This window comes from Camarhynchus parvulus, chromosome 8 (genome assembly GCF_901933205.1).
Source record: "Camarhynchus parvulus chromosome 8, STF_HiC, whole genome shotgun sequence".
In the NCBI taxonomy this organism is placed as follows: domain Eukaryota; kingdom Metazoa; phylum Chordata; class Aves; order Passeriformes; family Thraupidae; genus Camarhynchus; species Camarhynchus parvulus.
Window position 1 is genome coordinate 16,471,676 of NC_044578.1, and position 14,014 is coordinate 16,485,689.

Here is a 14,014-nt window from a genome sequence, read left to right on the forward strand (position 1 = left end):
TTGCCAGAAGACTTGGAGAAAAAGCAGAATGATTCTGAAGAACCTATCCTGGGCTGTCTTTCTAGGATAGTTAGTGTATAACCAACTCTGAAACTGCAGTATGTTCAGTGATTCACTTTTATCACTAGAAGAGATGTAGTCAGTTGGATAAGGACTTCTGCATATTTTTATTTATGCTATTATTCAGTATCAGTATTTATTCTATTTGTATACTTTAAAACCACAAAAGTTCAGGAAATAACTCTTGCCATCTAATCTCATTTACTATCACTTGAACCGTAAGGCAGTTATTGCAAAATCATAACACTTCACTATTCAAACAGACAGAGTTTTTATGGCCCTCCAACTGAATTCTACTCCTGCCACTTATTACAGAACATTACCTTTAAGAGAGGCTTGCAGCTGGTACTGATGACAGGCAACAAGACATTTGTCATCTATCCTCTTGGGCAACAATGATCCAGGTGCAAACATCAGTTAGCAGATGCTCATTGGAAGGAAAGAAGACAACTGTTACTCATTTGTGAACGAAAGTGCTCCTGATTTGGTTTTGCATATATGACATTTTCAACAGGAATAAGAATCACTCAGCCAATCCAAGTCAGAAGTGGCAATTTCCACAGGCTGTACTTGGAGCTACATGTTCACTGGTGGGATGTGGGGAAGTTTGGCAGAAATACTGAAACAAGTTAGGAGCTGCAGAAATCAGTAATTTGGAATTTGTCATCCACACGCTTAAAGATTTAAATTAGATTGCACCTAGGCAGATATATTGTTATCAATATTGTTATCAATATTGTTGAGATGCCCATAATATGCAGTCTTCTCTATCATTCTTTGAGCATTTGTTATCTCCTAGTTGTGCTGTTTCTTTCTGAAAACACATTTCAAATAAAGGGAAAGGAAATGCCTAACGGGACTAGCAGGTGCATTCAGCAGAATGCTTCCACACTTGTTTTGCAATTTTAAACAACTACAGTGCTTCTTGTGAGTAGCAAGCCAGTTAACATACACACTGCCTATCAGTACCAAACTTCTGCATCGCTACTTTTTAGTTAATAGAACAATTGTAAACATTACTAAAAGTAGTCTTAAGGATTGCCTAATTACATAAGATGGCAATAACAGAACATTCTTGACTCTAGAATGTGTCCGCAAGCGCACGTAAATGTTCATATGACAACAGTAGAATATCTTGTTCTGTTCAAGAAGCTCAGGCTGTTTGACTGGATCTCAGTTTTCAGGAGCCTGGAAGCATATTGCTCAGCTCAGCTCTTACTGCTTTGCTCAATCACAGCTATTTGGTGGGGGCACCAACTGTTTATTTCCTAAATAGCTCTGTAATATAAACTCTAAGAGAACTGAACGTATTTCCACTGCTCTGTGTATTTATTAAAACTAAGACATGAATAATTCTTCACCTTATTTGAACCTAGCTGGAGCCTATGCAAGTAACTATGTGGCAGCCAAGGACTATAGCTTGGAAGGGACTAAGCAGTAAATGCTACAACCTTGTTAAATCATGAAAAATTTATTTTCATTACATATACATGAAGGTAAAAGATTTCAGTCAATAGTGTTTTGAACAAGCATTTCTGACATGAGCCTGTTAGTGTAGCTAGGCTGAAACTTAATGCAAAGTTAGTGTTTTGCCTTTATTTAGTAATTCACTTTTAGTGTGTATATACAGAATTCATTTTCCTGTTAGAATACCAGAGACAGTAATATCGCAACATTTACATTCCTCATATAAAATGGAGTAATGTACATTTTCAGCTTGGTGTAGATACATAAATATGTACAAAATAAACATTATTGTAATTAACATATTCAGACCATTTATTATTTAGCAACATCAAAAGCAGATGCACATAGATTTAAGTGAAAATGGTGAAAAACACCTTTATGACATTAGTGACCATTATTTGCATATATGAAGTAGTACAGATAAAGGCCTGCCTTTCAAGCCTTCTGTGGGCATCCAATAACTTTAGTAAAAAACCAAAACTAATTGAGAAGCATAAGATAATTATATATATATGTGTGTCATGATCAGATGGTTTACTAGGGTCCATCTTGATCACAAAAGGATAACAATGTAAAACATACACATTTGTTCAGAGCATAAAATATTGCACAAAAGCAATTTCTTTTGAGGAAAATAATTCCTGTGTTTGTGAACAGCAAAACTGCTTCTTACACATTAAAGAAATAATATATTTGCAGTTTCTAAACCAAAGAACATTCAGTAATACTGTCAAAACTGTCATCCATCAACTTCTTCCCATCCTGTTTTATGGCAATGGTATGTCATTAGCAAGATTTGGCAAAGAGAGAAGGCAGATAGACAGTACTTGTATATATTTATCACAGGCCAGACCAATCCAATAGTTACCTAAACCAACTGCTGGATGGTTTCAGTTCCCTCAAAATTTCAGCCTTAAAGAAATATGGAAGTCTTCAGTGCTAGTCACAGTGATAATCACACAGTAGTAGAGTAAGATTCTGTTCTTCTCTGCTTAGAAACCATCTTGTCTGAATTCCCAGTCTGAAGGGCACTTTCCTCAGTATCACTGTCACTGCTGTCTACAAGTGTGTGATCCAAAGACATCTGACCAGTCCTCCTGGGAAGATGAAAGTTCACCCCACTCTCCTGTATGGAGTTAGTTAGAAAATCTTCATCAGAAGAATGAAATGATTCATCATCTCCTGTGAAATGGTTGACAATGTGAATCCCATCAAAAGTGGGTTGGTCTGAGAAGCTTCTCTGGCCTTTTAGACATTTGATCTGTTAGAAAAAGTGGAAGTTGACAGTTAATCACAGCTCAAGAGTCCAGCAATAAAAAACCCAAACAACAAAAACCAAACGAAAAAAACAAGTGTATTTTCAAGAAATGTCCCATTGAACTCTTACTGGATAAAATGAAAGACCAGAAAGTAGCACATTTGATGATCACTTCAAGTATTTAAGGCTTAATAATCAAGGTACCTAGAATCAGTAATGAGAGATTCTGCTTTTACTGCATCTTTAATATCCCCACAAAGATGGCTTCTGTCTTCTAGAGTGGCCTATTTGTTTCAACAACACTTTTGGCCTTAACATGTTACTTTATAGCTCCATTCTTTGTCATATTGCCTGATTTCTTACTTGAGAAAGCACCCCCTTCAATGAACAGGGTCCCCAGTAAATATCGCCAGCTTTTCAGAGTCACAGAAAAAAATTCCCAAGAGGATGTTTAGTTCAGTCTACGTTGTAACATTAAGTATCTTAATTATCTAATTCAGATCCTATGAGATTTCACATCAAATAGTATGAGAGAAACATCTCTGTACAGCATAAAGAGATTGTAGTTGCAATTTTAAGAGAACGTCAAACAAGACAGAAATTGTTACCTGACCACAGACAGATAATATTTTAATTCAATGTGCTGCAGAGTGATACACAATTTCAACCATGCATTCAAACTACTCAAAACTAAGACACAAAGCACTAAAGTTTGGCAAGTCTCCTATTAATTTAATGAAAAATAACTGCAACTCATGGAAGACATTCTGGAGGTTGGTTGTTTTTGTGGTGTTCTGGTTTGTTTGATCTAGAATTTAATTTTTGTTAGCTTTTAGTAGAAGATACCTCAGGGTCAGTTTGACACTCTGAGATATTAAGATAAAAAAATCTCAAGGATGCACATAAATATTAAAAATGGATTATAGAACCTTCCTGATGTCACTTTAAAAGTTTAAAAGATGAACCTAGTGCTAATTTGGAAGCAGCTTTTTACAGTAAGAGACCTGGAGAATAGAAAGAATAAAATGCTGAAGAGCTTCTTTACCAAAATCTGTTTGATGTTTCAGAAATCTGAGGCAATATTCACTTTGCTAAGTAAGAAGTGCTTGTATGTTCTTGGTATTGACACCAATAGGAGATTTTTACCTGTCCATCTGGGGAAGAAGGCATCTCTGTACTTACCATGGGCTTGTGCAGAAGATGAGAATAAAAAAGGAGTTGAAAAAAGATCACAAGAGTCATAATCATGCTAGAAGCCATTAAATTGCACGTTAGCATGTAAAAACTCCCAACTTTTGATGTTATAGCAAAAAATCCCTGTTAGGAATATGGGAACATGATGCAGATCTAAACCTTTGTGGTTACTGTGCATACTAACATTAGTTTTTTGCATTTTCTTCACATACACATAGGCTGCTGTTGTTTCATGAGGACTTTGTATAAAGACAAGAAAAACAGAGCTCCACACTTGTACAGCATAACTCATGATGCAAGCAAAACCAGCTTATATCAAATATAAATATATCTGGAATAGATAATTTTTACTAGCTTATATATCTAGATGCAGAAAGCCTGGAATAGAAATTCTTGTGTTATTTAGAAATATTATTCCTGAAAATATCCTGCAATATGATCAGATTAGCTACCACATGAATTTTCCAAAACAGCTATCAATTTTAGTCACTAGGAAAATAAAACACAGAAACCCAACAATTTCTCTCCACCTTTACCACAGGAAAAAAAAGAACTGCTGTACAAATGACTACGAACTTCATATTAGAGTAAGAAATTATATGCTTTTAGGTCTGTACAGTTAAGCCACTGGTTCACCTGAAATTATAAAGCTGATACTCAATGTTAGTTGTTTGGGACACTCAGCCAAGCCAATGACCTCAACTGTTTTTCTGAAGACTTAAACAAGATACCTTTAGATGAAGTTATTTAGGTAACATGACAAAATCATGGTTTCACAGTTTTAGGCAGCAACTGTTCCAAATGGGAGTCTGTGGAAAATGCTGTTGGTGAAGATAATCATGAATAGACACAGCCTTTGCCAGTTCCTAAAGGGAGTCTCAGAAAACACTGTGTTATCTTTGTGCATCCTTTCGTTAGAATAACAAATCTCTGACTTTCCAGAAACACTTCTGATCTGCAGCTTTACACCTGGCTGCCTTTTTTCTTAAGCACTCCTCGCATGTAAGAGTAAACAGACTGCTGTGAAGAAACATAACACACTGCAGAGAATACACACTACACATTTATCAATGGTCACAGGGCTCCAGAATTTCTGTCTGCTTCAGAAATGGCCGCCTCAGCCAGAACACTGTGGCATAGACCTTGTTTGTATTATGAGGATCAACACGCTGGAGAGCAGCACTGCTGAAGAGGACAATGGGATCCTGGCACAAGGAAGGCTAACTCAAACTCACACCATTCCTGGGCAGTGAGGAAGGCTAACAGCATGCTAGGCTGCACTGACAGGGGCAAGTGTACTGTCATAGCTGAAAATTGTTCAGGGGCCCTTCAACCTCTATTTGTTCAGGAGCATTTCTGAAGGAGCTGGATTATTTGGAATTTTTACTGCAACAAGAAGGTTTGGTACGGCTTCTCAGACTATCTGAAACAACTTGCAGACAGCCTGCACTCCCAATGCAATTAAATACAAGCGGATAATGCAGCATAAAGCTCTACGATTGAAGTTTCCTAAAATTAAGTTTTGACTCTCATATAATTTTACAGTCTAGCAAGTAAGGCTCTACACTTCTAAAAGAAAAAGCAGTATCTTTTTTCAAGGGAGGAACTTTACTGTACTATTGGCTCAGGGCAATGGTCCATCAGCTTAATATGGTGTCTCCAACAGTGACAACAGGATGTTCATATTACCAAACCTCCATTCACTTGGCCAGAAGATGTTGTAGCAAATAGGAGTGAAATCCTTTTCTAGTTGCTTTGGCAGACGTTTATAGATCAGCTGTCCCTGACTAATCATAAATTTGCTGTTGACCTCCACATCTTCTGTGGCAGCAAATTCCAGAAATTCCTTTATTTGTTTTAAACTAATCTACTTGTTCTAGTAAGTGCCCCCAGATTCTAATAATGCAGGAACAAGTAGTGAAAAGCAGTTCTGTGGTCATTATTCTGAAACTTTAACCATAGTACCTTCTTCAGTTTTTTCTCTAGAGCAGATGACTCCCAATCCATTTTAGCTTCTCATAAACAGATGTTAATCAAGACAACCATCATTCAGTTCCCTTTAACTTTCCTACAGACCTTCTTTAAACTCTCTACATCCATCTAGATACCAAGTGGCAATAGAACTCCCTTTATTTGGTTTTTAATATACTTCCTATTAATGTCCAATGTTGCCTTGTCTGATTTGGCTGGTGCTGCATGCTAAGCCAGTGTCAGAGGACTCAATACCAACTGAAAACATCTTTCCTGACTTGTAACTACCAATTCTATGTTTGCCATTGTGTAAGTATGGCTTAGATTTTGCAATAGGTGAACAACCTTATTCACACTGAAACTAATTTGTCAGCTTTTTAAGACAGACTTGAGATTCTTGTTGTCAGTGTTTTATTTGAACATGGGAAAAGAGCTTAAGGTAGGAACTAAAGCATTAGGCCAAGATCTTGCCACTCATCTAGCCAAGCATATTGAGACAATGGGGAATCCAACTAAGGGCTTGGAATGCAGGATGTGTGGATCCAACCCAAACACTCCCCCCAGACCCTAGTTCTACTCTATACTTATCCCTGAAGGAACTACAGCCATGCTGAGCAAAGTATGGACTTGCACCCCAGGGTCTCTTAGTTTCTCTTCTCTTTTATACAGTCGATATTGGTTAAAGGCTTTCAGTTTTGGGTCTGGCCTTCCTTCATGCGAAGGGAACTAGATCTCGGTCACTCCAACAAGTAACATTTAAAGGAACCTGATTTTTACTGCTTCAGTTTGCAAGAATCTCAAATCTGATCTCTTAAAAAAAAAAAGCAACCAATAAAAAACCAGGTCTGGTAAACCCCATGTGTTTTGCTTTTAATTCTCAAATCCAGGTCATATTGTCTAGATGACTGCAACTTCAACCCAGTTAGTTTTTACTACAACACATTCACATAGTCTTTAGGACATTTCAAAGGGTTAATAACATTATGTGATCAAAATATATGTCATCATTATACCTTCAAAAGCCAGCTGAATCAACAACAAAATCTTAATAATATGCACATTTATATATTTTCTTGTGTCTAAAGAATTCAGCATTTTAAAGACAAACTGTTATGTCTACTGGTCAACATATGAAAAAACTGTACATACTTTTAACAGGTAACAGTGTACTTCCACAAATTAGAAGAGCTGAAAAAAGGCTAACAATCAGATCCTTGAACCTTAAAATAAACTTTCTTACCTGATGCTGACTGCCTCATCAAGCCAGGCATGAAGGAGAAACAGTAAAGAGAAATTCAGAAGTTTTAAACAATTCAAAAGGTGTTCCATATTAAATCATAGAATCAAGTTTGAAGGGTGATAGTTGCAAGCAAGTTATATTTCTGAGTCCCTTTGGGTTTTTTGAGTAGGGAACATAGGTTAAACTTTCAAGTGGGACTTTGTGAAACAGTTTGACTTAAGCTCTGAGAGACATTTTTATGTTGTAACCTGTGAGGTTTTAAGCTAGGAGTTCAGTGGTGAAAAGTGGAACTAAAATGCTACTGTCTGCTCCCTTTAAATGGTTTCAATCAGTAATTAATTCTTGAAATTTACTCAATTCTAAAGTAGTAAAGACAGGTTTTAACAAAGCTTGCCAATAAGTATTAAATCTAGTCACAGTAAGATAACCAAGAAATACACAAGTGAGATGGAAATGTGACCATTGCCTTGGGTGTATAAAATTCGTTTTGGCAGAAGGCAGTATATCAATTTAAGTGTTTATTTAAAGAATAAAGATCCTGAATTCTCAGTGCTTTTACTTGTAAGAAGAGGAGTCTAAAAATCAGAGCTCCCTCTTTATGTGTTCTAACCTTAGTAACATTTGAAAGTCTTCACAAGATTTCCTACTTAAAACCCAAACATGATTCAAAAGAAAACTAGAATGCTGCTGAAAATATGATCTAACCACATTTAGCTGAAGAAACAAGTCATAAGGATTTTCAAATACCTTTCCTATAATTCAGAAAAATATTGTCAACTTGGCACCATGAAAATAGAGATTTAGAAAATTACAAGTCAATAAAAAATCAGTTATGATCTATTAAGTTATAATCACATTTAACATTAATAAAAGCAAATTTATTGTAATTCTTAAAAACTCCTGAGACTGTCCACAGCATCTAATGGGATCCCTTATCCTACTTAACAGCTGACTGCTACTTAGTGATGACTCTCCCATTGTAACAAGATGACTCCAGTTTAAGGCATAGAGTAGTACATTATCACTTCACAGTGGTGAATGACAATATTAAATACCTGAATAGACCTAGGCTCCTTTCTCTGGCTGTGCCACTATGGCTGCTATTCTTAAAAGTTAAAAAACCCTCTGGGGACTGACTTTTTTTCCCTTTTTCCATCTATAGTAGGCTTAAAAGCAACAGTCATGAGGTATTACAGCATTAATTGAATCTGCCCCACTCATCATTAGCTCCTTGGAAACCAAGATTGTGTACATGATTAATTACTGAAGTCTCCTGTTTAAGGAAACTATTACCTTTGTTTTTGAAACTCATACTTTTAAAAGGATGACCAACATATTGCTGTACAACCTGAAATATTTATCTAAAATGAACTTTGGTGACCATACCACTAAAAAGAGATAAGTGTGTCCTAAGTGAAAAGCAAAAGAGCAGCAGAGAATTTCCAAGACTGAGTAATTTCAGGCTTTGGGGTTTTTTTATCAGCATTTAAATATTTACCTTCTGTTTTAAATTGCCAGCTTTCATAAGTTTTATTCAGTCTAAGAGTAACACAAAATGTATTACAAAATCCCTATTTCTGTCAGGAAGCTTAAATAAATCTACAGAATAAAATCTACTGGAGCTCACCTCCAGTTGTCCACATGTGTATTTCATACTGCTCTGAATGTACTCTTAAATTTCTTGACTCAAGTTTTTTATAAAAAGTGGGTTTTCTCAACATTATCATTTTGAGAGTACTTGAGCTAAAATGAAATATGATGTTAAATTAAATCTATGTTGTCGATCAGTTTTACCAAGTCTGCTGCACTGTAAACGTGACAAAGATTAAAACCAGCAACAAGTGTTCAGACCAGAAGGTTTCCAGTGAATCAGAACAGGAAACCAATAAAGCGATCAATGGGAGGTCATGACTTTTTGATCACTGCACTACATGGTTAAGTATCTGGTTTTGATCTAGTGCAGTCTGATCAAGTTTAACTTTGAAGTTAGGTATCAAATATACAAACTGAAATAGCAACAGCACTGAGGAATACCCAACTTAAATGCTATTTTGAAAAGAAGTCAGTATTTAGTAACTGTGTCAGGTTTTATTTCTTGAGGGAATTTTTCTAAGAGCTGACAGGTTTCTTGTAGTGAGACTGTGTGCAATTCCAAAGGAAGGTCCAGGATGACAGGCCTAGGAATTTTCCTTCTACCTCCCAGCTAGTTATTTATAGAAAGTTCCCAGAAACTCTTTCTGCAAGAAGCTGTAATGGAAGTGTTTGTTTGGTGAGAGGACACAGCAACAAAAATATTTTAAAACAGCAGTGCAATCACACTTCATGTACTGCAATTACTACATTCAAGAAAACACCTAAATCTCAATACTCCTTCTCCCTACCTTATGCATCTATAAATACAAATGTCACTGAAACCTCAAGTATTAACTAGAATGTACTGGCTGATAGAGACTGAAAATGTACCCATTACAGGCAACAGTTACAGGAAATGAGCATTTCACACTTTTACTCTGTCATTTAAAAGCAGGACTTAAACTCAGCTTTTTTAAATGGACTAAGTTACATTTCTGCCCCTAATTGCAGAAGCTACTTTCATCTGTGTTGACTGCCACTCAAATTGATAAAAGGATTTTAGGAGGTGTTTCCACCACACTTCCACTGTTTGCCTGCTTATATTCAGACAAGCTTACAGAGACCTATAACAAACTAACAAATAGCAATCTTCTCCTGAGCTTGTTTTCTCCCAGAGCTGGCACCTGTGTATGGGTGCTAATACATAGTTTTTGCAAGGAACAACTACTCAGATAAACCAGTAGAACCCTCAATTCCTCCATTTTTCAATACCCAAAATTTTATTTATAGGCAGAAAAACATGACAGACCCTGACATAACTCTAATCAGTAAAGCAGACAGGTCACACAGCTCCAACAATCAAGAACATTATAATGCCATGATAGAGAAATAACTTTACCTCCAATCAGTTTACTTGCTTTGGCAATCTATACAAAATTTAAACGACACAGTGTAATTAATTATAGCTAGCTATATTTATCTCTAATGCTGCAGTCAAGAACTATTACACTGCTGAGCAAGACAGATCTGGAGCTGTGACATGTAGGATACAGTCAGCACAAAGAAGGGGGAAAATGTTTATAAAAACAGCAATCACCAGTCTTCATTTATTTTAGCACTGAATTGAATCTGTCACTAGTGGCAGTGAAACAGTTAAGATTCATACCAAAAACCATTGCCCTCATCCAAGTAAACAAAGTTATACCTGTTCCATTTAAGGACAGACTACACCACTGTCCTGGTTATACTGATCACATTCAGAGGTTTTCTTCACCCTCACGAGGGATGGAAAATATTTTGTTGATGGTGTTACCAGGAGGGAAGGGAGAGGAATCAACTTTATCTGACACAAAGATGACGATTCATGGAATGAAGTACCATCATTATGGAATCAATATTGTCATTTAGGGCAAGTGTAACATGCCTGTGTTAATTACACTGTGACCACTCAAAGTTAATTGAATTTAAAAAATGATGGTTATAAAATATACAGGGATTCCACTGTATATTCCATCTGCCTGTCAATTGCTTGCTTAGTGAGATACTTTCTAAAGGTAGTTGCTTTATTAAGGTCAATTAAATTGGAGAAAGCTACTGAATAATTAAGTCTCCCAATGAGTTCATTCTTTCAGTAATAATCTGGGTATTATCAAGCCAGTATAACATCTCTAACACTTTTAAGAACAAGCTGAGTTAAAGGAATAAAGCAATTCACTTTTCTAAAGTATAGAGTATATATTTAACTATCCTGTGTAGACAAAGCTGCTACATTAGATTGGGTGTTTGCAAACCACATGACCTCACAAACGCTATCTTATCACATCACAGGTTCCTCAGACTGACCACAACCACTTAAATCAGACTCTGCCAGCACAGACATTCTGTAACTTTGACACATACTAGTAAAGCAACTACATTTTTTAGCTGTCCTTGCAAGAGCTTTATTTGTGGGGAGGGAAAAATCTGATCATCTCTTGTCCAACTGTTCTTGCAAGATATGGTAAAAGAAAAGCACATGATTTATTGTGCTATAAACTTCTACCACAAGCTGAAATGCTTACTTTGTAAATCTGAGGGCTAACATATTTCCTTTCAGGGACAACATTTCTTATCAAGTAAGAAAACATTTATAAAGAGTCACATATTTTGAAAGCACTTGTCTAGTAAAATATCTATTAGAAGATGCTAATGTGACTCTAGTCTGGATTGAGAAACAAGTGCTTTTCAAGAGTTGATACAGGGCTTTCAACCAACATTACTGAGAACTATGAAGGGAAAACAATTGACTGAAGTAAAAATTGACTGGAATGAATCCCACAAATCTTAGCTGGTTTTATCAAAGTGAGCAAGTAAAATGACAGTTTCCAAGAGACAAATGTAGTTGTGCTGGCACTACATGAAAAAGGAATAGTACACTTCTTCCAGAAGAAATGGAGCGGGGAGAAATAACTGGCAAGAGACTGAGTAAAAGAACATTGTATCTAATTGCATATATTACAGAGAGAGGATGAGACACTTTGGGCCTTGCTGGTTTTGCCGTAGTTCTGATAAAAGAAATGTTACCACCTATTTCTGTTCCTCAGGTACTTAAATGGTGACAAATTTGATCTTCTCTCATTCTCATTTGCACATATGATCTGATCCGCTGCTATCTGTCGCTCTCTAAGTATCTCCTCAGAGAACTTGAAAAAATTTCTGGTAGGTTGAACTTCAACTAGAATTCACTTTCCTCAGTCACTCCTCATCTCCATTATGCAAAGCTATGTTACTTACTCCAAGTTATTCGCTCTGCTTCTGAATGTAGTCTAGTGGTGCATCAGATAAGAAAACATTTGATTTGGTAAGCATTGAATTTGACTCAATGGAAGCCTAATAATAAAATTAACAGAGGAAAGGAATATTGCTTCCCACTGATATCCCATCATCAAAACCAGATACAATTATTCTGAGAGATATAGGAGCTAGGAATGTGCTAGAAGTGGCCAGCCCATCTTGTGCTACTCCAACGGGCCACAAGCAGTATCATCATTTTGTTCTCAGTTATGGCCAATGCAGAAATCATCATTTCACTGCTTGTAAAGACATACCCTCATCTCTTCAGGGGACAACTTGGATCAATCTGTGCTGGGGCCCAGAACCACTAACTGATTTAAGATTATTAGCTAACAATAAAAAATACAAGGAAGAAAAGCTTTAAAACACAGTTTACCTACCATATAAGTTTATGGTATTTAAGACTAAAGGAACTGTTGATGTGGTTTAATATTTCATTCTGTGTACTATAGTGCATTGAATTTTATTTAGGTATTAATAGTGTTGTCCGTATAGGTGAATTTTTTTAATCCTTCGCACTGATGGGCTACAAGTTCAGTTTCCCATCTCCATTTTAGTTTCAGCAGTGAAAGCTTAGAAACTTAATTCAACTTGCAAGATGTATCCTTAATTCAGCCATATAACCAATTACTCTGTTGGTCACAACTTATACATTATTTATCCTCAAAGTCATTACTTAAAGTGTCTTGAATTTTATTTACACAAGCAAAATCTTTTAAAAGCATAGTATTTAACCTCCAACTTTTATATCTCTTTTCATTAAGCCAATCTTAAAATGTTAGCTCACCAGGAGCATGATCAGACCAAGAGATAACACCTATATCAGAATCTTACTGACTGCATTAGGTTCTTAAGGCATAATATCAGATCCATTCCTAGATAAACTATACCTATGTGGAAATGGAAGATTAGTAAACTAATGCTCACTACCTTCTTCAAAGAGCCATTAAGTTTTCAGATACTGAAATGGGAAATATCTTTAAAAACACCCAATTTTCTGCACTGTCAATATGCAAGAATTTCACTTAAAGGGACTATTATAAAGTCTTCTAAATGCCTGAAAATTATTTTGGCAGAATAGTAATGCTCCAGTTATTTGCCATCTTGTTCTTTTCCATCAGCTGTGCTGAGATATCATTAACTTGTCCACGCTGGACAAGTTGCATTTTCTAAATGTTGGACCAGTGTGTCACACTAACATCAGAATTTTGGTTTTCATTCAAATATCAAACACCTGCATAAGATTTGCACATTATCCTTGCTTCTTCTCAAAATATTGCAACTAATTATTTGTCATGAGGATATCTCACTAGAAAGAAACAGCTAGAAGCTGTATTCTCCCTCTGACATTGGTCAATAGCAGATGCATGCACAAAAAAAAAGACAAAACATGTAGTGGTACTTTCACAACATTCTTCCTAAACTCCAGCAACCATCTCTCTAGATTCATGATGGATGGAATAGTCCGTGCAGATGCACAGATGTCACAGTAAAACTGAAAAATGGGCTATTCTTCAACATCCAAATTCCTACTTTCCGAGGAAAAAATGACTTAAGTAAAGGAAGCACTGTATGTTCTGTATGTTGCTGCTGCCTTCATAAAGCTGTCCTCTAACACAGACAGCCAATACACATCCACAATCCCAAACTGTAGAGGCTACTTGCTTTTGTACAAGCAACATGTTAGGCAGAATTCAGCTTTTGTTACGAAAATTGTCATAAGACTAAACCAAATCTACGTTTGAAATACTATAGTACATAAAAACCTGAAATTTTACAGCAAAACAAACACATTACAGGATTCCAAGAGTGACAAAATTCACCTTACAGTGCAACAAAGGCAAACTTTGTAAAATTTCATGTGAAACAACTTAAGCACTTCAGTCCTAAATCACGAAGTCTGAAAGACTGGAAACCAC

At 36.1% G+C, this 14,014-nt stretch overlaps 1 protein-coding gene across 7 annotated transcripts in view; it reads right to left on the reverse strand.

Moving 5' to 3' along the window:
* Positions 1 to 1,512: 1,512 nt before the first annotated feature.
* EVI5 (ecotropic viral integration site 5) overlaps positions 1,513 to 14,014 on the reverse strand; it is a 70,512-nt gene continuing 58,010 nt past the window's right edge. For 6 of the 7 annotated variants that reach the window (XM_030953563.1, XM_030953557.1, XM_030953558.1 and 3 more), the window contains one exon: positions 1,513 to 2,788. In XM_030953563.1, the coding sequence (XP_030809423.1) occupies positions 2,483 to 2,788 (306 nt within the window). In that variant the 3' untranslated portion in view covers positions 1,513 to 2,482. Of the gene's footprint in view, positions 2,789 to 7,190; positions 7,201 to 14,014 lie in introns of all 7 variants that reach the window. The other variant, XM_030953562.1, reaches the window with a different exon arrangement.